This window comes from Furipterus horrens, unplaced genomic scaffold (assembly GCF_987537825.1).
Source record: "Furipterus horrens unplaced genomic scaffold, mFurHor1.1.pri manual_scaffold_1, whole genome shotgun sequence".
NCBI classification, from domain to species: domain Eukaryota; kingdom Metazoa; phylum Chordata; class Mammalia; order Chiroptera; family Furipteridae; genus Furipterus; species Furipterus horrens.
In genome coordinates this window covers 107800146-107826515 of record NW_028327171.1, presented here as the reverse complement: position 1 = coordinate 107826515, position 26370 = coordinate 107800146, and the positions used below count along the sequence as shown (strand labels likewise).

Here is a 26370-nt window from a genome sequence, read left to right as displayed (position 1 = left end):
AACTGTGTTAATGGCGAAGTCCAGTCAACGAAGAGATGAATTCACATAAAGGAGTGGATTAGAGATGAACACTGAATCTAAGACAACTGTGGGAATTATGGTTACAGAATATAATGTGTTAGTAATCCTGACAGTATAAATTTTATTTTTTTAAATTTTAGGTTATTTAGGAATGTGGTTTTTTTTTGTTTTGTTTTGCATTAGAGAAATATATGCCTAAAGTTTATTAATGAATTCTAGCTTTACTCATTATTTTTCCTTCAGTTAAAATCACATGATACTAAATTCAGTACCTAATTATTTCTAAATACTGTTTGTAATAATATCCCATTATTTAAAAATTCTATTTAGCTAATCTTCTCTCTCTGTACCAGAAAAACGTTTGAATGATATATAGCATATAATGATTAATATTCTCTTCAGCATTGTGCTAGAGGGTCTAGTCAGTGCAATAATGCAAGAAAAGAAATAGGAAACAGCCACATTGGAAAGAAAGGAATAAAACTGTCTTATTTATACATAGCATAATAGTTTTTGTAGAAAATCCCACAGGATCTACAAAAAAGCTACTAGAATTAAAAAATGATCTTAGCAAAGTTGTGAATATGAAATCAATATACAAAATCCAATTACATTTGTATATTAACAATGAACAATTTGAAATGAAATTTAAAATTAATACAATTTTTTGCAACTTAATTTTATTTTATTTTATTTTATTGTTGTTAAATTACAGTTGTCCCAATTTTTCTCCCCATTGCTCTCCCTTTTCCCACCCTTACCCCTGCTTCCATAGTCAATCTCTACCCTGTTATGTAAAAATAACTAAATAATAAATAGATAAAATTAATACAGTTTATATTAGCATCAAAAAAATATGAACAATTTAGAGATACAGTAAATTGGATAAAAGATGTGTAGGACCTGTACAGTGAAAACTACAAAACACTGCTGAGAAAAATTAAAGAAGACCTATATAAGTGAGAGATAAACCACATCCATAGTTTATAACACTTATTATTTTTAAGATCTCAGTTTTCCCTAGTTCAATCTATAGATCCTTTGTAATTTCAGAGAAAACCCAAGCAGGTATTTTTGTAGAAAGGTGATCATAAGATTTATATGGAAATTCAAAGAGTCTAAAATAACCAAAACAACTTTGGGAAGGTAGAACAAAATTGTCACTATCCTATTTCAAGATAAAGTTATATTAATCAAGACTGTGTGGTGTTGGCATTAATGTAGACAAATAGATAATTGAAAAACTTACACATAGTTAACTGACTTTAAAGGTGCCAAGGAAATTCAGTGGGGAAAAATAATTTTTACAATAAATAGTACTGGAACAATTGGAGAGACATTATTAATTTATTTTTATTAAATTTATTTGGGTGACTGGTTAATAAAATTATATAGGTTTCATGTGTAAAATTCTATAACACATCATCTGTATATTGTATTGTGTGTTTACCACCCCAAGTCATGTCTCCTCCCATCACCATTTATCCCCCTTTACCCTCTCCTACCTCCCCCACCTCCCTTTCTGTCTGATAATCACCTTACTGTTGTCTGTGTCTATGAGATGTTTTCTTTTTCTTTTTCTTTCTTTCTTTCTTCCTTTTTTTTTCCTCTTAATTCCTTCACCTTTTTCACCCAGTACACTAACCCTTTCCCCCCTGACAGCTGTCAGTCTGTTCTCTGTATCTGTGAGTCTGTTTCTATTTTGTTTTTTAGTTTATTTTGTTCATTATGAAATCATATGGTATTTGCCTTTCTCTAACTGGCTTATTTCACTAGCATAATACTTTCCATGTCTAGCCATGCTGTCGCAAAAGGTAAGATTTCCTTTTTTTTTTTTTATGGTGAAGTAGTATTTCATTATGTAAGTGTACCACAACTTTTTTATCCCCTTATCAATTGATAATCACTAGGGCTGTTTACAAGTCTTGGCTGTTGCAAAAAGACTGCAATGAATATAGGGGTGCATATATTCTTTCAATTTAGTGTTTTGGATTTCTTTGTCTATATTCTCAGAGTGGGATCACTGGGTCATAAGGCAGTTCGGTTTTTAATTTTTTGAGGTAACTCCACATTGCTTTCTACAGTGGCTGCACCAGTCTGCATTCCCACCAACAGTATAAAAGGGTTCCTCTTTCTCCACATCCTCCCCTGCACTTGTTTGTTGATTTATTGATGATAGCCATTCTGGCCGGTGTGATGATATCTCATTTTGGTTTTAATTTGCATTTCTCTGATGTTTAGTGACATTGAGCATTTTTTCATGTATCTATGGGCCATCTATCTGTATGTCCTTCTTAGAGAAGTCTCTATTCAGGTTTTTTACCCATTTTTCAATTGGATTGTTTGTTTTTTTGGTGTTGAGTTTTATAAGTGATTTATACATTTTGGATATTAATCCCTTATAAGATGTGTCATTTGTAAATATGATCTCCCATTCAGTGGGCTGGCTTCTCATTATATTGGTAGAATCTTTTCCTATGCAAAAATTTTTTAATTTGATGTAGTCCCATTTGCTTATTTTTCTTTTGTTTCCTCTGTCCAAGGAAACATAGAAAAAATATTGCTATGAGAAGTGTCCAAGATTTTACTGTTTATTTTTCTTTTATGATTTTTATGGTTTTGAGTCTTACATTTAAGTCTTCAATCCATTTTGAGTTTATTCTTGTGTATGGTATAAGAAGGTGGTCTGGTTTTATTTATTTATTTATTTACATGTATCTGTCCCATTTTCCAACGCCATTTATTGAATAGCTTGTCTTTACGCCATTGTATGTTCCTGCCCCCTTTGTCAAATATTAATTGACCACAGAGACCTGGATTTATTTCTGGGCTCTCTATTCTGTTCCATTGATGTACATATGTCTGTTTTTGTACCAGTGCCATGCTGTTTTGATTACTATGGCTTTGTAGTATAGTTTGATATCAGGTAATGTGTGTCCTTTAGCTTTGTTGTTGTTGGTTTTTTTTTTTGTTTGTTTGTTTGTTTTAAGATTGCTGTGGCTATGTGGGGTCTTTCTGTGGTTCCATAAAATTTTTTTGGAATATTTGTTCTAGTTCTGTGAAATATACCATTGCTATCTTGGTAGGAATTACATTGAATATATAGATTGTTTTGGGTGGTATGGATGTTTTAATGATGTTAATTCTTCCTACTCATGAATAGGTACATTTTTCCACTTATTTGTATCTTCTTCCATTTCTTTCTTCAGTATCTTATACTTTCCTGAGTACAGGTCTTTGGTTAAATTTATTCCTAGGTATTTAATTTTTTTGATACAATTGTAAATGGGATTGTTTCTTAGTTCTGGATATTTATTTTGTATTCTGCTACTTTACTGAATTCATTTATTATTTCTAGTAGGGTATTTTTTTTTTGTTTTTTTTTTTTGGTGGAATCTTGAGAGTGCTCTATATGCAGGGTCATGTCATCTGTAAATAATGAGTTTTACTTCTCACTTTCCAATTTGGGTGCCTTTTATTTGTTCTTCTTATCTGATTGCTGTGGCTAGGACTTCCAGTACTATGTTGAATAAGAGTGGTGAAAGCAGACATTCCTGTCTTGTTCTGATATTAAGGGAAATGCTTTTAGTTTTTCCCCATTAAGTATGATATTGACTGTGGATTTCTGATACATGCCCTTTATTATGCTGAGGTATGTTTGTTCTTTTCCCACTTTGCTGAGAGTTTTCATCATAAGTGGGTGATTAATTTTATCAAATGCTTTTTCTTCATCTAGTGATATGATTAAGTGATTTTTATTCTTCATTTTGTTTATGTAGTTTATCGTGTTTATTGATTTGTGGATATTGTACCAACCTTGCATCCCTGGAATAAATCCCTCTTGATCATGGTATATGATTTTTTAAATATATTTCTGGCTCCAGTTTGTTAATATTTTATTGAGAATTTTAGCATCTGTGTTTATCAGGGATATTGGCCTAAAACTTTATTTCTTTGTGCTGTCTTTATCTGGTTTTGGAATTAGGCTAATGCTAGCTTCTTAAAATGAGTGTGAGAATCTTTTTTCCTCTTGAATTTTTTGAAATAGTTTGAGATGGTTAGGTATTAGTTCTTCTTTGAATGTTTGGTAAAATTTAATTGTGAGGCTATCCAGTACAGGACTTTTGTTTGCTGGGAATTTTTTTTATTACTGCTTCAGTTTTATTAGTTGTAATTAGTCTATTCAGATTTTCCAGTTATTCCTGATTCCATTTTTGGAAGATTTTATATTTCTAGGAATTTACCCATTTAATTCAGACTGTCCAATTTTTTGGCATATAGTTTTTCATAATATTTTCTTACAATTCTTTGTATTTTTGTGGTGTCAGTTGTTACCTTTGTTCTTTTATTCCTGATTTTATTTGTTTGGGTCCTCTCTTTTTTTCTTGATGAGCCTGGTTAAAAGTATCAGTTTTGTTTATCTTATAAAAGAAACAGCTCTTGGTTCTATTGAGCTTTTGTATTATTTTATTTTTAGGGTCCTTTACTTCTGCTCTGATCTTTATTATTTCCTTTCTTCAGTCATCTTTGAACTTTGTTGTTGTTGTTTTTCATCTAATTCTTTTAAGTGTAAAGTTAAATTGTTTATGTATTTGAAATTTTTCTTATTTCTGTGGTAGGCTGTAATGCTATGAATTGCCCTTTTAGGGCTGCTTTTGCTGTGTCCCATAGATGTGGGGTGGTTGTGTTCTCATTTTCATGTGTTTCAAGGTGATTTTTGATTTCTTCCTTCATCTCTTTATTAACCCATTCATTGTGTAATAACATTATTTAGCATTTATGTTTGTGTGTTTTTCTGTTTTTTCTTGTGATTGATTTCTAGTTTCATACATATGGTCAGAGAAGATAACATGATATAATTTCAGTCGTCTTTAATTTATTGAGCCTTCTTTTGTTTCCTAACATGTAGTCTATCTTAGAAAATGTTTCATGTGCACTTGAAAAATATATATATTCTGCTGCTTTGGGGTAAAGTGCTCTGAAGACATCAATAACCTAGTGTGTCATTTAAGGCAGCTCTTTCCTTGTTGATGTTCGGTTTGGAAGATCTATTCATTGATATCAATGGGGTATTAGAATCCCCTACTATGACTGTATTTCTGTCGATCTCTCCCTTTATGTCCATCAAGATTTGCTATATATTTAGGTGCTCCTATGTTGTGTGTGTATATATTTTAGCAGGTTATATCTTTTTGTTGGGTTGCTCCTTTTATTATTATGTAGTGTCCTTGTTTGCCTCTTACTATAGTCTTTTGTAAAAGTCTATTTTGTCAGACATAAGTATTGCTATCCCAGCTTTTTTTTTTTTTTTTTTAAACACTTGTGTGAAATGTCTTTTTTCCATCCCTTTGATTTTAGTCTGTTTGTATCTTTTGTTCTGAGTTGGGTCTTGGTTTCTTATCCACTCAGCTACCCTATATCTTTTGATTGGAGCATTTACACATTTACATTTAAAATGATTATTGATAGGTACATAATTACTGTCATTTTATTCTTTTAACTACATTGCTCTGTTTTCTTTTTTTATTCATCTTCATCTTCTTCACGAAGATCCTTTCACATTTCTTGTAATACTAATTTGTTGGTAACAAACTCCTCTAGCTTTTTCTTGTCTGGGAAGCTTTTATTTCTCCTTCTGTTTTAAATGATAGTCTTGTTGGGTAAAGTAGTCTTGGTTGTAGGTCCTTATTTTATTTAATTTTATTTATTTATTTTTATTTTTTAATTAAAAAAAATTTTTTTATCACTTTGTATATTTCATGCCAATCCCTTCTGGCCTGAAATGTTTCTGTTGAGAAATCAACTGACAGTCTTATGAGAGGACCCTTATAGGTAACTGTCTTTCTCTTGCTGCTCTTAAGATTCTCTTTTTGTTTTTAATCTTTGATATTTTAATTATGATGTGTCTTGGTGTGGGCCTCTTTAGGCTCATCTTGTTTTGGACTCTGTGTTTCCTGGATTTGTGTGTTTTTTTCCTTCACCAGGTTAGGGAAGTTTTCAGTCATTATTACTTCAAATAGGTTCTCGATTTCTTCCCCTCTCTCTCTTCTTGGTACCCCTATAATGCAGATGTTGTTATGTTCCACGTTATCCCAAAGGTCTCTTAAACTATCATTTTATATATATATATATATGTATATATTTTTTCTTTTTGCTGCTCTGATTGGGTATTTTCTGTTACCTTGTCTTTTGGGTATTTTCTGCTACCTTGTCTTTCAAATCGGTGATTTGATTTTCTGCTTCATTCAACCTACCGTTTATTCCTTCTAGTGTATTCTTCCTTTCAGATATTGAATTTTTCATTTCTTAATGATTCTTTTTTATGGTTTCTATGTCCTTTTTCATGCGGTTGTAGTTTTCACTAAGTTCATTGAGCACACTTATGACTTTTTTTCAACTCTTTATCTGGTAAATTGCTTGCCTCTATTTCATTTAGCTCTTTTGCTGGAGATTTCTCCTTTCATTTAGGTCATATTTCTTTGTCTTTTCATTTTGGCTGCCTCTTTGAGTTTTTTTCTATTTATTAGGTAGATCTATGACTCCCAGTCTTGGTGGGGTGATCTTCTGTAATAGGAGTCTTGTGCAGATCCAGTGGCACAGTTTCCTTGTTCACATGATTGGGTGCTCCAGAATGTCCCTTGAGTGGGTTAAATGGGCCCTTCTGTTGTAATTGAATCTTGATTGCCATTGCCTGTCTGTGCATGCGGTTGACCCTCAGGTCTGCTGACTGTGAGGGTCAACTTTGACCACAATGTTCAAGCTGCTATGCAGGTGCTAACCACATGAAGCAGAAAATGCATCAACAGGGTCTGATGCCTGCTGTGATCTGCCCTTGGATATGCCTTTTGTGAAGCTAATGGATCCTGCTCTAATGTTGTCTGAAGCTGGCCACTGTATTGATTCTGGGGTATTTTGGGAGGGACTCTGGTGTAGGCCAATACCAGATGCTTCCTGTGACTGGCCCTAGACTACCTTTTTAGAGCTACAAAGTGATCCACAGTTAGTGGCTGGCTCTGCTGGGCCTGGGTTTGCATGGGAAGGACCACACTGCACACTAAGGCTTACTTTTACCAACACCAGGCCCAGGGGCAGGTCAGCTAAGGCCCCAGGGTATCCAGTGCTCTACCTCTGCCTTCTAGCTGCCTGTTAAGCTCAGGCCCTGAAAAGCCTCTGGTGGTACTCAGAATGCATGAGATAATTTCTTAGTGGATCACTAGCTATGAGTGAGTGCTGTTCACCAGACTGATACAGGTTCAAACTTAGTGTCAGTATTGGGTCTGAGACCACTCAGCAAATGTTGCAGGGTATACCACGTCTAGCCTTCAAACACTGGGTGCTCACACACCTTTGTGGTGGCACAGGTTCTCAGGGAATTGTCAAGGTGAGGGCAACAGTTTCCCAGACCTAAATAGGCCAAGATCTGGCTCTCTGAAGGGAGGGCTCTCCACCAGTCAGGCATGTTAGGGAAAAATGGCCCCTGTCCTAGAGCTACATAACTCAGTCTGTCCCAGATTCTACCAGGAGCTCGATCTCAGCAGAGCAGGGCTGCTGGGAGTTAGGAGGATGGGGGTAGTAGATCTCCCATGAGGGGAAGATGCTGGTCAGGCTTAGAGAATGTGGGGGCATGACCCCCACCCCAGAGCCACAAAACTCAGTCTGTCCCAGATTCTGCCCAGACCTTGGCAGTGTGGAGCTACTGGGAGTCAAGAGGGTGGGGCCCGCTGGACCCTGGAGAGTGGGGCTAGCAAATCTCCCATGACTGAGAGGTGCCAGTCAGGTTCAGAGGAAAGTGGGAGGAATGGCTTCTGCCCCAAAGCCACACCAGTCAATAACTGACACCCTCTGAGTTTGCCCAGACCACTATACCCTGGCCCAGGCAACTGGCTCCTCAGGTAGTCCAAAGGGTGGGGCTATTGCATTCCCCTAAGCTGATGCGATACAGAAGGGAATGTTCCACCTAGGAAAGATGGCATCTGCAGTATGGGGAATAACTCAGCACAGGATTCCTGGTGGCTATCCTTCAGCTCTCTCCTCAGAACCACAATCACCAGTCTCTCCTCACACAACTCTAGTCTGCTTCACCCTCCCCCACCCTGCCAGATCCTAGGGTGAGTGGCTGTGAATGAGATTTTGTGTGTTGGCCTTTTAAGTGGGCACCTGTGTCTCTCTAGCAGACTATTGTCTCTCCCTGGCAGACAGAATCCCTGCTGATTTTCATAGCCAGATGTTATGTGGGTGCCTCTTCTTGGCTCTGTTGCTCTGGGCTGGTGAGCCTGGCTTCTCAGGGGAACATTTGCAGGGCCAGCCGTTTCTGTACTCCTGCCCCTCCTACCAGTCTTCATGTTGCTTCTTATGTAAATCCTTGGTTATAAAACTTCTCTTTATTCTCTTCAGTTAGTTTTCAGTTGGTAATTCAAGTTGATTGCTCTATATTTTAGTTATAATTCCAATTTGGTCCCGGGAGGTGAGTTGTAGCTTCCACCTAGTCAGCCTTCATCTTGGAGAGCCATATAGTTAAAAAAAAAATTTTTTTTTACCACACACTGTGTACAAATATTAGCTTGAAATAAATTACAGATCTTAATATACAAGCTAAATCTACAGCACTGATAGAAGACGACGGGAAAAATATCTTAGTGACCTTGGGTTGAGAAAGATTTTTTAAATATAACAAAAGATATAAGTAGAAGACAACTATATATGTTGGACTTCATAAAAAAAAAAAAAGTTTGCTTTCCAAAGGCCAGTATTACTAAAAATGAAGAGGCAGACAACAGAGAAAACATTTGCAATATATCCATCTGATAAAGGACTGTGTCTAGAATATATAAAGAACTGTTACAGCTCAATAAAATGGGCAGCATATTTGAATAGACACTATAGCAAAGAAAATATATGGATATCAGATAAGCCTATGAAAATATGCTCATTGTCATTACTCATTAGGAAAATGCAAATTAAAACCACAATGAGACACCACTACGTACCCACTAGAATGGTTAAAATTTAAAAAACCATAACACATGTTGTGGGAATGTAGAGGAACTGAAACTTTCATAATTTACTGATGGGAACATAAATGGTACAATTACTTCAGAAAACATTTTCAAGCTATGAAAAAATAACAATACTATATGATTCCGTCATTCCACTCCTAAGGTGTTACTCAAGGGAAGTGAAAGCTATGTATTTGTTTTTAATATTCATAGGAAACCACCCAAATGTCTGTCAATACCATACAATAGAATATCACTCAACAATAAAAAGAAAGGAGCTATTGGTACATGCAATAGCATGGATAAATCTCAAGATCATTATTTTGAGTGGAAGTAGCCAGGCTAAAAGTACATACTGTATGATTTTTCCATTTATGATATAATTATATATTGCAAAAATTATAATATAAAATTCTAGAAAATGCAAACTAATCTATAAATCAGTGATTGGAGGGAAGTTGTGAAATGGGACATGAAGACATTTTAGGAGGTAAGAAATATTTTAATTGTGGTGATAGCTTTACATGTCATATGTCAAAACTTACCAAATTATACACATTAAAATTGTGTAGTTTATTGTATATCAGTTTTATCTCAATAAAAATATATTTAAAATGAATGAATGAACTAAAAAGAAATATTTGCCTGTCAGCAGTTCTTTTGCTTTGTTAAAATCAAGCACACTTAAATATGATACATAATATTTCTTAAAAGCACACATAACTATTGTTTTTAATTCTCTTTTGTTAATTTTTTTTTTTATCATGTGCCATTTTTTTAAAGCGTGACCTTGAACGCTGAGAACGAGAGCAAAGAAGAGTAGTTAATGGTACAGTTAGATTGGAGGAAATGTTTTCTTAAATATGAGAGCAGTTTGTTATATTTCTTAGCTCAGGCACATGAGCCAGTAAAGAGAGAAAAGCTGCAGGTGGAGAAGATAAAAGGACTGGAATAAGAGCAGAGTCCTTTAGAACATAGGAAAAGATGGGACCCAGGAAGCTGATGAGGCTCCCTTTCTCTAAGACTAGGAGAAAGAAGAGAGGATTAGTATACATATGGATAAATTTGTACAGAAGGATAACAGATTTTGTCCCCAAAACATGTTATTTTTAATGAAAATAGGAAAGTATTCTACTGAGAGGAGCAGGGTAGGAATGAGAGGTTTATAATGAGTGATAATGAAAAGTAGATTGGCTGTGTTGTGGAAGAAGAGAAGAATCTGACCAGGGACGTACAAAAAGATTGTCAAGCAAAACTTCTCTCACATACTTGGTGTATAAGAGGATCTCGGTGCCTGCTGTTTTTCTGGAAAATATCAAAAGAAGTGTTCATTTGCAGTTTATGGATTACCAGTCTGTGCTGTCTTTTCTAGATTTCCCCTCTGTTGTAAAGGGGAAATTTCAGAAAAGCAGAATTCTATTAGAACAAAAATGGAATTATATTATGTGTTTGTTCTGTAGATAAGCAGCCCCTACCCAGCCTTTTTGGCACTGGGGACCAGTTTCCTGAAAGACACTTTTTCCACCCAGTTGGGGTGGGAGAGACAGGAGGCGGAGCTCAGATGGTAATGCGATGGCGTCTACCAACCCAAGGAGGGACGTTGGGGACCCTTGCTGTGAATTTTTTTTTTATTTCCTGATGTAACTTGGAGATCTTTCCATGTCAGTACATATGGCTGTCTCTTTTTTCAAATACATGTGTTAGTATTTCTTAGTATGGATATGCCATAATATATGTAGCATTTTAAGTTGTTTCCAACTTCTCATTAAATATTGCTGTTGTGAACATCCTCGCATGTTACAAGATTGTAGAAATTTTGCACGTGTACAGCTATTTAGAATTATTTTGTTGAAGGTTATGAAACAGTTTTACATTTTGTTGGATACTGCCAAATTGCCACCTAAAATGGTTATTGTACTAATAGACTCCTATCAGTTGAGATAATTTATTTCCATATACCACATTTTCCTCACCAACAAATAATGTTATTTCCATTTGTTTTTGCCATTCTTCTGGCCATGAACCATTTCCTGTTTTAAGCTAGCATTCCTTCATATTAATGAGGTTGAGCATTTTTCACATGCTTATAGGCTGTTTCTGTATCTATCTTATGTGAATTGCCCATTTTTATTTTTAGTTACTTTTTACTGCTTTCTTACTGATTTGTAGGAGCCCTTTAAGTGTGTGGAACTTTTGTTTGGTGTATATGTGGAAAGTATTTTCTTCCAGACTGTTAATTCTAGAACAAGTTTCAAATATTGATATAGTTAAGTTCTTCATTCTTTCCCTTGATGGTTGCTAGATTTTGGGTCTTGCTTTGGAATGCCTTCCCCACTCCAAGATTATGTCGATTTGCGCCTAAAACGTGTATAAATGGTTTTGTATGTATATTTTATGTTTAGCTTTTTAAAAAATATATATGTTACTTATTTTCAGAGAGAGGGGAAAGGAGGGAGAAAGAGAGGGAGGGAAACGATGTGTGAAAGAAAAATGGATTGATTGCCTCTCGCATGCCCTCAACCAGGAACCTGGCAGCAACCCAGGCATGTGCCCTGACTGGGAATCAAACAGGCGACCTTTCGGTTCACAGGCCGGCTCTCAATCCACTGAGCCACACCAGCCAGGGCTGTGTTTAGCTCTTTAATCCATCTGAAATTAATACATGTAAATAATGTGATTTAGTAACAAAATTGATACTGTAGATTAACAAAAATAAATAATTCTGGAAAGATGCTAAAGATAACCTTTATTTAATATTAACTTCTTAGAAGTAAAGAAAACATTTATGGTTCCTTTTGTCTGTTCATATTTGTGAAGCAGCTATATATTGTAAAGTTCATTTGTAGGGAAAGTTGCTGCCTATTAGCATTCTCTTTACTTAAACAGGCCATTCACATTCCCATTCAATAAAGAAATTATTAGAAGCACAGATTTGTTTCCCAGTTTTTTCGGTGTGTGACAAACCAAGCAGATAGAGGCTTGATAGCAGTCAGTCCCTGTAAGGTATAGTTATGACAAATCTTTTAAAAACGAAATCATTGCTACAATAATGAAAATACAGAGAAGACAGAAGAAGAGATAGGAAATGAAAGAGGAAAAGCAAGGAAATCACTGGAAAGATAAGAGAATAAAAAAGGAAGGAGGAAAAATCGGAGAAGTTAAACTTTTAATCTCAAGCCTATAAATAATACTGATAGTGTGGTTTTGTTTATTCGGGTGTTTGTCTTGTTTTGGGTTTGAGATGGCCTCCTGCTCTCCACCTGGGTGCCACTGTGCGTGTTGTCTCTTCTAATAGACTGTCAAATGTACACTGTTAAATGAGCTCGGGGTTCTTGCATTCATATTTATATTTCTTATTTTCTTTAGGCAGTTGAGAATTTTGAACCAGCAACTTAGAGAACAAGGAAAAATTAAAAAGGCATCTGGGTCTCAGGAATGCAACCTTGAATGTGGGTAAAAGAACTTTAAGAACTGATTTTAAATTCTTTGTGATTTTGGAAATATTGATAAAGAATTGAGTTTTATTAATTACTTTGTCTTAAGTGGACTTTCATTTTAATCAAAATTTTTAAAAATGGGAATAATATTTCTTATTAAAATTTAAAATAGTGCGGAAACAAAAAGAAAAAATCCACGAAATCACTTCCCAATAATATATCCCTATTTCTTTTAAAAAGGCTGTATTTTCTTTCATATATCCTCTGTTAATATATAATTAATTTATTTCACAAATAGTTACTGAGTACCTAAGATGTAATAGGCAATACTAGAACTATGTAAGCCCTTTTCTTTTTTAGAAATCAAATTTGTATAGTATACTCTTCTTCAGCTTGCATTATTCACCTAATGTGTTGTGGCATTTTTCTCTAGCAAAATACATAAATATGTTTCTTTCTGTTTAAGAACTAACCTGGATATTCTGCTTATGTGGTTATATCATAACATACTTCAAGTCCTCTGCTGACAGACATTGAGGCACTTTCCCCATTGTCCCAATGCAAACAGTGCTACAATGAAAATCTTGTACATATTTCTTTGTGCACATGTGCTAGCATTTTTACAGATTATAGCAGTAGAATCGATGAGTCATTGAGTATGCAGTTGCAGTTTTGACAGATATTGCCGTATCGTTCTTATGGATCACAGAGCTTAAAGTGAAAGAAAAGGAAAAACTAATAGTACTAAAAGAAAAGATGAGAACTTAATATTATTATTTTTTGTATTTTGGAAACTTTTCCTAAGCCTGACAAAAACTCAGATACCTCAAAGGAAAGACTGATAAAATATATACCAGAAAATTGTTTTTTATTTTCTGCACAACAAAATTATAAATACATTCAAAATGTATCAACAAAATAGGCAATATTTTTTTATTACATGCTATGACAAAGGCTTAATTTCCTTACTATTTGAAATAAGAAAAATATGGGCACCCAACAGAGCACACACCTCATAAAAGTGTTCAACTTCACCAGTGTAATTTTGGAAAAGATTATTTTGATCCCACTCTGAATAAATGATGGGTGTACTGAGGATGAGAGGGAGATAGGAAGCCCAGGTGGAAGGTGAGGAGATCAGGGGTTCCCATTTTAACTAGCTCGTCTCTTTTTATTCTCTACTCGTTTACTTATTGTTTCCTTGAGAGCATTTATTGCTACTTATAATTACCTGCTTGTTACCAGCTCCATGAGAGCATGGACCATGCCTCTGTTGTTCACCACTGTGTGCCCTGATTCTACTACAGTGCCTCACACAAAGTAAGCTTTCACTCAAGGCTGTGTTTTTTAAGTGAATGCTGTCATATAATTTTATAGCCATTATTATTTTATATAGCTCTATGCTAATATATAAAATCTTGTGAGAAAAAAGGCAAGGTTAGAAACTATGGGTATACTATAGTATGGTTCATTATGTTTAAATATTTATTTTATGCAAAACTATTTTCCAGAAAGATACCAAATTAATAGTGATCGCCTCTAGAGGAAAGTGGAGGTAGGATGAGAGTGAGACTTTCATTGAGAATCATTGGCATCATTGGTATTGCATGGGGTTTGAATTATTTTTTAAATTCATACATGTATTACTCTTCCATTAAATAAGGTTAAAAATATTTTTTAATGTCAGAAGTATCAATTGGAGAAGAAAGGCTTGACTTCTGCCAAACAATTTTTAAAAATATGTTTAGCATTAACATAGAATTGCTCAAGCATATAATTGTTAAGCAAAATCAACAAATTCTAAGCCTTTTCTTTTTTAAAAATAGCTCTTTTCTAGGTGTGTACTTTTTTAAATTGGGGAAACAATTATTTGATCTGTTTTGTCTTACAGTGTTTTCCCTTCAATCATTGAATAAGTCACTGCAGAATCAATTACAAGAGTCACTAAAGAGCCAGGAATTACTACAAAGTAAAAATGAAGAGCTTCTAAAAGTGATTGAAAATCAGAAAGATGAAATAAAAAAATTTGCTGATATATTTAAAGAGAAAGATCAAACTATACTTGAAAATAAACAGCAATTTGACATCGAAACAACTAGGATGAAAATTGGTATGTATTTGAGCTGTAGTTATGGTCACATTTTTCAAAAAGAAATAAGGAAACTGAAACTTGTTTGTCATTTTAGAATTGGAGGAAGCCTTAGTGAATGTGAAGAGCTGCCAGTTTAAGTTAGAAGCTGCTGAAAAGGAAAATCAGATATTGGGAATAACATTACATCAGCGTGATGCTGAGGTGACTCGACTGAGAGACTTAACCAGGTAATATTGAACACTTGAGTAACTTACTCCTTTTAATAGATATACCAATAAACTTCAAAATAATTTTAGACCTGCTCTCTTTCCCTTATTTTGTCAATGTTTTCGCTAATTTCTAATGTGATTTTTATTCTGTTCCAATTAAGTTAGTTTAGAAATTTCGAGCCTGATAAATGCTTTATTTAAACCATGTGATTGCAGGGAAAGGGCTCTGATGAAGAGCTGAAGACTTGTTTAGCAAAAAAGGTTAAGAGCTCTGTCGCTCTAAAGCTAGAGACACCTGAGTGGAATCCTAGCTCCACCATGTTTTAGCTATATAACTTTGAGCAAGTTATTAATCTCTAAACTTTAGCTGTAAAGTGGAGACATGAACAGGGTTGATAGAGGGACAAAGAAGTAACAGGAGAAGCACTTAGCACAGTAAGCCCCATGCCTCTCTACTAAGACGGAGTAAAAGCAGCTGTACCTAATGCACAAAAAAAAAACAAAGGGAGGCTGCTAAATTGAGACAAAGAAGTATGGCCCAAATGAAAGAACAGAACAAAACCCTAGAAAAAGAACTAAATGAAATGGAGGTAGCCAACCTATCAGATGCAGAGTTCGAAACACTAGTTATTAGGATGATCAGAGAACTCCTTGAGTATGGCAAAAAAATAAAGGAAGAAATAAAGTTTACCCTAAGTGAAACAAAGAAAAATACGCAAGAATCCAACAGAAAAGGGAAGAAAGCAGGGATTCAGACCAATGATTTGGAACATGAGGAAGAGTTAAACATTCAACCAGAACAAGAATTTAAAAAAAAAAAAAACGAGGTGTAGGAACCTCTGAGACATCTCCAAATATGCCAATATCCAAATCATAGGGATGCCAGAAGGAGAAGAGGAAGAGCAAGAAATTGAAAACTTATTTGAAAAAATAATGAAAGAAAACTTATCTAACTTAGTGAAGGAAATAGGCATACAAGTCCAGGAAGTACAGAGTCCCAAACAAGCTAGACCCCAAAAGGACCACACGAAGACACATCATAATTAAAATGCCAAAGGTTAAAGATAAAGAGAATCTTAGAGGCAGCAAGAGAAAGCAGAGTTACCTACAAAGGGATTCCCATAAGACTCCATGGATTTCTTAAAAGAAACTTTGCAGGCAAGAAGGGACTGGCAAGAAATATTCAAAGTGATGAAAAGCAAAGACCTACAACCTAACAAAGCTATCATTTAGAATGAAAGGGCAATAAAGTGCTTTCCAGACAAGGTAAAGCTAAAGGAATTAATCACAACCAACCATTATTAAAGAAAATGTTAAAGGAACTTATTTAAGAAAAAGAAGATCAAAACCATGAACATTAAAAAGGGAACAAACTCAGAACTATCAACAACTGAATCTAAAAACAAAAAACCTAAACAAACAACCAGAACAGGAACAGAATCATAGATATGGAGATCATTTAGAGGGTTATCAGCTGGTAGGAGGAAAGGAGAGAATGGGGAAATGGTCCAGGGACTAAGAAGCATAATTGGAACAAAATAGATAGAAGGAAGTTAATAATAATATAGGAAATGGAGAACCAAAGAACTTACAAACATGACCCATGGACAGGAACTAAAGGGGATTGCTGGAGGGAAGGGAGGTACCAGCCAGAGGGGAAGAAAGGGACAGAAATTGGGGCAACTGTAATAGCATAATAAATATACTTTATAAATGTTTTTTGACATTCTCATTTCTTTAAATACAGAGATTTTTTTAAAATTTCAGAGACAGTGGTGAGTCACATTTTGTTTATACATCAGAAGCTTAATGGTTGACATTAATTTCCATAGACTAAGCTGTTATTAATATCATTGGCTCTTCCTTTCTTGAACACTGATTTTTTTCCCACAGCAAAGATAACATTTTTATTTAAGTCTGGAAAGAAACCTCACCATAATTATGTATTCCTTTTCCAAAAATAAATAAAAATAAGAATTTGAGTATGCAGTTCTGATTGAATTAATTAGTGGATCATTATTCATTATAGCATTCTTTTAAAGATATGTTTCTACAGCATTTCTTTTTCTTTTAATAATAGCTCATTAGCTTCTTGGAAGAGGTATGAGGAAAAATGGCAGGAGCATTGCCATTTGAAAAGCAATCAGAACTCAAAATAGAGCATGTTTAAGATGACAATGTAAGCCAAGATGGAAAAAATAATATTTTTTGTTTTGTAGGAGAAAACAAACACTCATTCTGTACCCAGAGATAGAATCATTACTACCTATCTAGTATAGAGATTTCCCTTTAGTATTTTATTTAGGTATGTGTGACTATTTTTACAAAAATTGTATACATGTTATAGCCTGTTCTTTTTAATTTAATCTCATGTAATGAACATTTCTCCACAATATTCGTTGTTTTAAAGAATGAATGTCTGAGATGCAGTTATACCATAATTTACTTAAATCAGCCCACTGTATTTGAAGATAAAGATGTCAAATCCATCTATTTTTTATTGTAAATTTTGTCTTTGTAAATATATCTTTGGGTACAGTCTCTTGTGTATAGTTATATCAGTAGGATAAATTCATGGAAGTGCAAATTGGTGGGTCAAAACGTGTCGGATATCCAAGTCTCCTGATGTATTGCCAGTGTGTGTTCTCCAGAAAAGTTATACCAATGTACACTAGTAGTACCTGCCTCTCCAAGCTTCTAAAACAAAGGGTATTTTATTTTACTATGATAATTTGATTGGCAAAATTATCACATTTATCCATTTTCAATTTCTCTATAGAACTTTTTAAAAATTGATTTGAGAGAGAGAGAATCACTGATTGGTTGTTCCAGTTATTTATGCATTCATGTCCTGACCCAGGATTGAACTCGCAATCTTGGTGTATTGGGATGATGCTCTAACCAACTGAGCTCTCTGACCGCGGCCAAAAGTTGAACTTTTAAAACATGCTTATTGGCTAGTTGAAACCTTTTTAAATTATCTGTTGATGTCCTTTTTATCTTTTTTTAAATTGGTGTGTTTCTGTTTCTTATCAATGTGAACATAATGCCACTGAATTCAAGTAGACTAAGACTTAGTATAAAATGGCTTTAACAGGACTACTAATAAAAGCTGATATTAAATAAACTTTGCGAAGCACGTTATCTTTATATTTTATTATTTTACCTTATTTAATGTTCATTGTAATTCTGAAGTAGTTTATCTTCATTTTGCAATTGAGAAACTTGAGATTCAGAAAGGTTGGGTGACTTGTCCAAGATTACAGCTGGTGATAGTGCTAGAATTGCATTCCAATTTTGTCTGACTTCAAACTGTGTGGTTTTCCTTAAGTCACACTTTTCCTGGTACCTAGCAGTTGCATATACTGATTTATGCCAGATAATTTTCTCACTATCTTTTTTTTCCAGTATCTCCAATGGCCTTTGAATATATATTTGAAATTGAGATAAATAGTTACTAACAGAATCCACTATCAAATGGGTAGTATGTTTACCATTTTGCAATGTTTCTCAGGAATAAAGCATCTCCATACCATCAGAGGAAAAAATTTCCAAGCCTCTATTTTTAGATACAATAATATTAGATTTGATGCACACCAAGATCCTTTATCATTTATTATTTTAATTTACTCTCTCCATAACATATTCTATGATATTGTGCTTTTAGTGGCTTTTTTCCATACTTGACTCTAATTCTTTGTTTTAAAGATGAGGTAGATATAAGTAAATGAAAGAAATGGGCAAAAAAACTAATTAATGTACTAAATTTTTTTTAACAGAACTTTACAGAGCAGTATGGCAAAGCTTCTCTCAGATCTTAGTATGGACACTGCTCCCTGCAGGCCTGGGAATAATCTTACCAAATCACTTCTGAACATTTATGAAAAACAACCTCAACATGACCCAATCCCTGCTCAAATTTCCATAATGAGCTACCTAAATAAGTTAGAAACAGATCACACTTTTACTCATTCAGAGCCACTTTCTGCGATTAACAATGAGGAAAACATAGTGCCAAATAGGTCCTATGAAAATGTTCTGCCTTCCCAAGGCACTCAGCATAGTAACACTAGGAGCATGGAGGAAGTATCAGCCCTTGGAATCATTTCTACCTTTTCAAAACAGGATTCTGATGAGGAGAGCAAAATTATAACCTTAATAGAAGGCGAGTGTACTCTGGATAATACAATTTATATTCCATTTGCCAGAAGCACTTCTAAAAGGAAATCACCACTATCTAAAAGATTATCCCCCCAGCCACAGATCAGTGTGGCTCCACCAGCGCTGTTCAGCAACAGTGGACCTGCCTTAGAAAAAGAAAATAAATCATGTGCAGCCGGAGTTCGTTGTTCTTCCAGAAAGGAGCCAGAAAATGTACTTGAGAAACTTTCCAGCACAGCTGAAATGGAGGACAAGCAGCTTCTCAAGAAAATAAAGGAAGCCATCTGCAAGATCCCTGTTGCCACTGAGGAACCACAGGCATTGGCTGCGTGTCATGGCCCCTCCACTTGTCAGAGCAGCAGCTTTCAAGTGAAAAGTAGTGCTGTCTCAGATGGCAGCTTTTTAAATTCCGACTTGATGTCTGACTGGAGCAACTCTTCTTTTTCAACATTAACTTCTCGTGATGAACAAGACTTCCGAAATGGCCTTGCAGCACTGGACGCCAACATTGCTAGGCTCCAGGAGTCCTTAAGGTCTGGTCTTATAGAGAAGTGAACTCAGAAGAAAAGATTGAATATCTCTTTTTAAGAATAGAACTTGGTTACATTGAATGTATATTTTAAAATTTTTTATACAGAAGTGATGTTTTATATCAATTATGTGTGAAAAAATAAATTTAGTAATTTATTATCGGAATATATTGATACTATGGAGCTTATAAAAATAGGTCATCTTAAATTTACATTTTCTAGGAGAAGAAAGTTGTAGATCAGGAGTCCCCACCCCCCGGGCAGTGGACGGTTACCAGTCCATGGCCTGTTAGCAGGAAGTGAGCAGCTTTCTTGAGAGAGCTTTGCTAGTGTTACTGCCAGAGCTCTGCCTCTTCCTCCCTACCCTCACCCCATCTGTGGAAAAGTTATCTTCCACAAAACTGGTTCCTGGTGCCTAAAAGTTTGGGGACCGGGAATGCTGTTGTAGATAACTAGGGAAATATTATAAATAAAATTTTATTTTAGTACTTAGCAATTAGAGTTCTTTTATTACCCTGCTGGGCAAAAGGTGCAGGTTGGAAGGATTCTCTAAAGAATAATTGGAAGGGAGTTCCTGGGTGTAATTTACTATATTCAAACCAGAGTTTTAGTATTCCTTTTTGTTTTTTTAATGGCATTGTGGTTTTTTGTTTTGTGGTTTTTTAATGGGATGCTATAGGCTAGTGTTTTGGGTTAGCTGTATAAACATTTAAGACAAGAAGTACTCCACCTCTTAAAAAAAATTAAGTGGTCCATTAAAATACAGGTAACATCCTAAGTTAACAGATGATTTCTTAATGGCAGTTCTGTGTATTTTTACCCTAAATGTATATTTAAGATCTTTAAAAAATAAAGTCGGACTGATAAGTGCTAATAGATAAGTTTCAGTTTTGGCTGTTAGGTTTTTTAAATAAATATTTACTCGTTTTGTCATTGTATTTGAACATGATAGAGTCTGTAAATCTTGCACTGGTTGTAATTCTGCCTTTCTGGACCAATTATTTTTAGCACTTGAACTGAGAACTTTCTCTGTTCTATAAATAATATGAACTAGGTTGGACTCTGCTTCTCTAAACTAGTACGCCTTAACTACTCAGTATCTCCTCCCTCCATGTAAGCAGCACATTTTAGCTCTTAGGAAGTTGAGTGTTGTGCTATCTCTAATACTCCATACTAGTCACCTACCTGGTGTCATGTGTTTAGTGCTTGAACAGGCTTTAGCATTAAATAGTGTTCTGCTAGTCCCTGAACTAGCTGGTTATTTTGAATGTTGGTGCTACAACTCCTGAAGTACCCAGTTATAGACTGACATACTCAGACTTTATTAGCTATAAATTTCTTTTTAAAAATTTATTTATTTGTTGATCTGTGAGAGAGAAACATCAATTTGTTGTTCCGTTTATTATGCATTCACTGGTTGCTTATATGTGCCATGATTGGAGATCAAACCAGGAACTTTGGCATATCAACTGAGCTACTTGGCCAGGGCCTAGGTAGAAATTTCTTAAGTCTCAAAATATTAGATGAATTCTAGGCTATTTTCACAGAATTGTTCATTAATACTTCTAAATGTATCTTACCTCCAGTGTTCATAAATTAATACATTTGTTTATTTGGAGGTAACAGGTCACAATTCTTTTAACATATAAGTTCAGAAAACAAAATAATAAAGCAAAGAAGAAAATTGTGTGTCACCTGTCTACTTCCAAATATTGTTATATTATTATTCATATGCAGACATATATTCTTAAGATTATTATAATACAAGAAGATTCTTCTGTTTTGCCTTTAATATAAGATGAACATCCTTATGTGCTAAGAAAATTTTTATGTGCTTATGAATTCATTTAATTAGGGGCTAATAAATTGAAGAACAAATAAGACTGAAAAATCTTTGAGGGACTATATATATATTCGATAAACGTTGTGTAGAAACATAAAAGAGTTTAGTTAAATTTCAAGGTAGAATATGACCCTAACAAAAATGGAAGAACCATTGAGTTTCATAGGAGTTTAGAGAAGAAGAAAGCCAAAAGGTGGTGGGGGGAGACCTAGAAGAGAAGAAACTTCATTTGCATCTTAAAGAATGTATAGGATTTGAATAATCCTGTGAGTATCCTCAAAATGTTTCCCCCATAGGACTTCCGGCCAAGATGGCGGCCTAGACTGACACGCTCCGTCTCCCTCCACAACTAAGAAGGACTACAACTATCACAAAACCAGAAATAACCAGAAGTTCCAGAAAATAAAGCTACATGGAAGTCCAATGTAGGAAGTTATAAACAAGTGGGGCTGGTCTGGATGGGTAGGAGGGGCGAAGCTGGGGCAGAGAGGATAAGCTGTGCCGGCAGTGGCAGCTGCAACAACGAGCAGCGGGACGCAGCAAGCACAGACAACCATATTTAAGGTGAAGAGAGAAGCTCCCAGGGAGCACGCCTGGCTGCAGACTAAAGCTGTCAGCTTACAATTCCAGCACCGGGTAAGGCAGACCCCCATTGGCTCGGCCTGTGAGGCCCAGAGGGCGTGGGAACAGAGGAGGAGGCTCCCAGTCTCTCAGCGGAAAGAGAACAGCAGGAATCCATCTTGGACCCCCGCCCCCACACAAAGCGCCACAGTGTGGTGAGAAGGGTCGCCTGTTAATGACAAGTGCATGGGGCTCTGCCCCCTATAGTGTAGGAGGTGTGACAGCCCCGCCCAAGAAGGAAAGATAAACGAATATGGTCAGGATGGCAGGAATCATGATTGAGATCCCAGTGATGCAGCTGACCAGAAAGCAAATAAGTGAATTAACCGATGAACAAATAGATAATCTTTCTGAGGCTCAGTTTAGAGCTATAGTCATAACGCAGCTTACAGAACTAACAAAAGATCTTGAACAAGACGGGAAAGGAATGAAGGCTAGTCCTTCTGAAATTAATGAAAACACATATGAGACAAGAGGTGAGGAAAGGAAAACCAGGGATCAAATCAACAAATCGGAACACAGGGAAGGAACAAACAGTAAAACAGTGCAGAAAGAGGAAACGGAATATGAGGAGAGGCTCAGGAACATCTGGTACAGCTCTGTGAACAAACATACAAATTATAGGGTTGCCAGAAGGTGAAGAAAACTAGAAATTGAAAAATTATGTGAAAAAATAACGAAGCAGAACTTTCCTAACTTGGGGAAGGAAATAGACCCACAGGTCCAGGAAGCACAGAGAGTTCCTGATAAACTGGACCCAGGGAGAACCACACCAAGACACATTATAATCAAAATGTGAAAAATTAAGGACAAAGAGAGAATCTTAAAAGCAGCAAGAGAGAAGAAGAGAATTATGTACAAAGGGGTCCCGTTTAGACTATCAGTTGATTTCTCAAAAGAAACTGCAGGCAAGAAGGGACTGGCAAGAAATATTCAAAGGAATGTAAAGCAAAAACCTACAGTCACAATTACTCTATCCAGCGAAGCTGTCACTCAGAATAGAAGGACAGAGAAAGTGCTTCCAGGACAAAGTTAAACGGAAGGAGTTCATTAGATCCAAACCACTGTTATATGAAATGTTCAAGAGACTTGTTTAGAAGAAGGAGGATCAAAACTATGAACATTAAAATGAAAACTGTATCACAACAACCAACAACAGAAGCTAGGGAATCGAAACAACAGCAAAATAAGTAGGCAACGAGAGTGAAAAAAGAATTATAGGTATGGAAAACATATTGGGGGGAGGTCAACAGGGGGGAGGAAGGGGGAAAAGGGAGGGAGATGATGCAGGAAGTAAGCATAGTAGAAAGGAATGGAGTAGACAGGAAGGTGTTGAGAAGAACTATATGCACAACCAATGGGCATGAACTATGGAAGGGGGGAACTGAGAGAGGGGCATCACTGGGTAGAGGGGAACAAAGGGAAAAGAAATTGGGACAACTGTAACAGCATAATAAATAAAACATTTTAAAAGTTTACCCCATAAACAGTATCACAAAACATCAGGGTTGGTTTAAGAGTATATTAAGAGGATGGTAGGTATACCAACCTCACTAAAATAGGTCAAAATTACATGATAACTGTGACTTCCGGCCAAGATTGAGATGCCGGTAGACCCACTGTGTCTCCCTCACAACTAAAAGAATTTACCTAAAACTAAAAAAAGAAGAAGAAAACAACGCAGAATTTAAAAAAAAAAATCGAACTACATGGAAGTTCTACAAACAAAGAAATAAAGAAATACTCAACCAGACAGAGTCAGCTACAGGAAGTGGGAGAAGTGCCTGGTAAAGGGGCAAGTGCTGGGCAAGTGGCATTGTTCCCTCCCAGACCCCCCACACCTACATACGGTGCCACAACAATGGTGAAATGGGTCACCTTGTCTGGCAAATACCTAAGGCTCCATCCCTTACAATGTAACAGGTGCAACAGCTCTACCTAAGTCACAGAGGCACACACAGGAGCCTGTCAAGTTACGGAGACAGAGAAGTATAGCCCAAAAGGGGGTGGGGGCATATCAAGGTTCCAGTGGAGAACTAAGTGATGAGATAGCCAACCTAACACGCACAGTTCAAAACACTGGTGATAATGATGCTCATAGACTTGACAGACAAGATTAAGCATGACAAACACATAAAGGAAGAAATGAAGACTATGCTAAGTGAAATGGAAAATCCACATGAAACCACTGGTGAAGGGAAGGAAACCAGGGTTGAAATAAATGAATTGGAACATAAGGAATAAATAGCCAGTACAGAAGGAGGAAACAGGAACTGAGAAAAATGAGGAGAGGCTTAGAAAGCTCTGGGACAATTTTAAACCTGCAAAAATCTGCATTATAAGGGTGTCAGAAGGAGAAGAGGAAGAGCAAGAAATTGTAAAAAATATGTGAAAAAAATAATGAAGGGAAACTTCTCTAATTTAGCGAAGGAAATAGACATACAAAGCCAGGAAGCATGGAGGGTCCCAAACAAGCTAGACCCAAAAAGGCCCACACCAAGACATATCATAATTAAACTGCTAAAGGTTAAAGATAAGGAGAATCTTAAAAAGCAGCAAGAGAAAACAAGAAACTTACCTACAAAGCGGTACCTATAAGACTATCAGCTGATTTCTCAAAAGACACTTTGCAGGCAAGAAGGGACTGGCAAGAAGTATTCAAAATGATGAAAAGCAAGGACGTACAACCAAGATTACTCTATCCAGCAAAGCTATCATTTAGAATGGAGGGCAGATAAAGTGTTTCCCAGACAAGGTAAAGCTAAAAGAGTTCATCATCACCAAGCCATTATTACATGAAATGTTAAAGGGACTTATTTTGGAGGAAGATCAAAACTATGAACGTTAAAATGACAACAAACTCACAACTATCAACAGAATCTAAAAAATAAAAATAAAACTAAGAAGACAACCAGAGTGGGAAGAGAATCATAGGTATGGGGAGCATTTGGAGGGGTGTCAACTGGGAGAGGGAAAGGGGAAAAGTGGGGAAATGGTGTAGGGATTAAGAAGCTTAGTTGGTGGGTGTGATATAGACAGGGATGTTAAGAATAGTACAGGAAAGGGTAAAGCCAAAGGACTTATATGCACAACCCATGGACATGAACTAAAGGGGGGTGGGATTGCTGGAGGGGGGAGGGGCACTGGGCAGAGGGGAGCAAAGGGAAAATAAATTGGGACAACTGTAACAGCAAAATAAAATATACTTTTAGAAGATTATATGACAACTGTAATAATACATGATAACACATTTAGAAGAGTTGGGGTCAAATTGTAGAATGTTAAGCTCCAAGCTGAGGAATAACTATTAAACATACGTCACTGGGTTTTGGGTATCTTTCATGGTAGTGACTTTTTTAAATTGAGAACCACCAGATGAAATTAGATGTTCTTAATATTGCATATTGATGGTAAATAGGAAGGATTAGAGGAGATAGAGAATGGAGACCACTTAAGAAGCTGTTACAGTAGTTGAGACAAAAATTGATAAGCCTTCGGCAATAAAAAAAAAAGTTGAAAATTTTTGTAGGGTTGGTGATTTACTAGAAAATGAAAGAGCAGAGGAAGTCAAAGATGATTCCAATGTTTTCAACTTGATCATTCTGAGTCACAATGCGCAAACATCTAAAATGAAAAATCAAGTTCTTAGTCAAATTCCAAGTTTAGTCTTGATAACAGCACTATACATGGAGAGTGGGATAAGGAGAGAAAGTGCCCATTCTCAGCAGTCCTCTCTAGATCTTCACACTAGGAGTCAATATAAATGACCTCATCATAGTCTCAGAAGGCATAAGTTCAGTCCCAAATCACAGCCCTTTTCAGTTGTCCCAGAGAGAGAAGCATATCAGTGGAGTATCCCCTAACCTCTGCCAGGGTGAATTCAGTATCTCCTGATAGCTATTCGTTGCAGAATGGAAAAGGAGCATCTTCCAGCATTTTGTCACTATTCTACTGTTTTTGGATCTGATCTGTGGTGGTACTGTAGAAACTTCACAGTGGATTTAGTATTTGTGAATACCACTGAAGATGGAAGAAGCTGATTCTATTTGACGAAGTGTAGAGAGATCCTAGGGACAGAGCTAAAGAAACCGAAGAACTTACTTGGTACACATTCTTCCCTTATTCCCACCACCCTTGGAGTTTAGCAAACTACATAGAAAGTAGAGCAGAATTGCAAGGCCTAATTAGAAAGGGCATGCAGCCAAATCACATCTTACAGTGTATCTAGTGCTCACATTGTGGGGGCCATCCCTTTAGCTAAAGATTCATTCATTCAATGAATGACTTAAATGAAAGCTCTAATATGTGCCAGGTCCTAGTCTGGGCTCAGAGAATACAACAAACAGTGAGCAAGAGAGAGATTCTCTGCCTTCAAGGAGCTGACATTACAGTGGGACACAAGAAAAGGAATATATAAGTATGGTGAAGAAAAACAGGGTTAAGGGACAAAGTGACAAAAT

At 35.9% G+C, this 26370-nt stretch overlaps 1 protein-coding gene across 1 annotated transcript in view; it reads left to right on the top strand.

The window, feature by feature from the left end:
* Nucleotides 1–20238, top strand: part of CCDC14 (coiled-coil domain containing 14) — a 47537-nt gene extending 27299 nt beyond the window's left edge. The window contains exons 10-13 of the mRNA XM_090277610.1: nt 12384–12466; nt 14346–14564; nt 14641–14773; nt 18535–20238. Of these exons, the coding sequence (XP_090133736.1) occupies nt 12384–12466; nt 14346–14564; nt 14641–14773; nt 18535–19471 (1372 nt within the window). The 3' untranslated portion in view covers nt 19472–20238. The remainder of the gene's footprint in view (nt 1–12383; nt 12467–14345; nt 14565–14640; nt 14774–18534) is intronic.
* Nucleotides 20239–26370: the final 6132 nt, after the last annotated feature.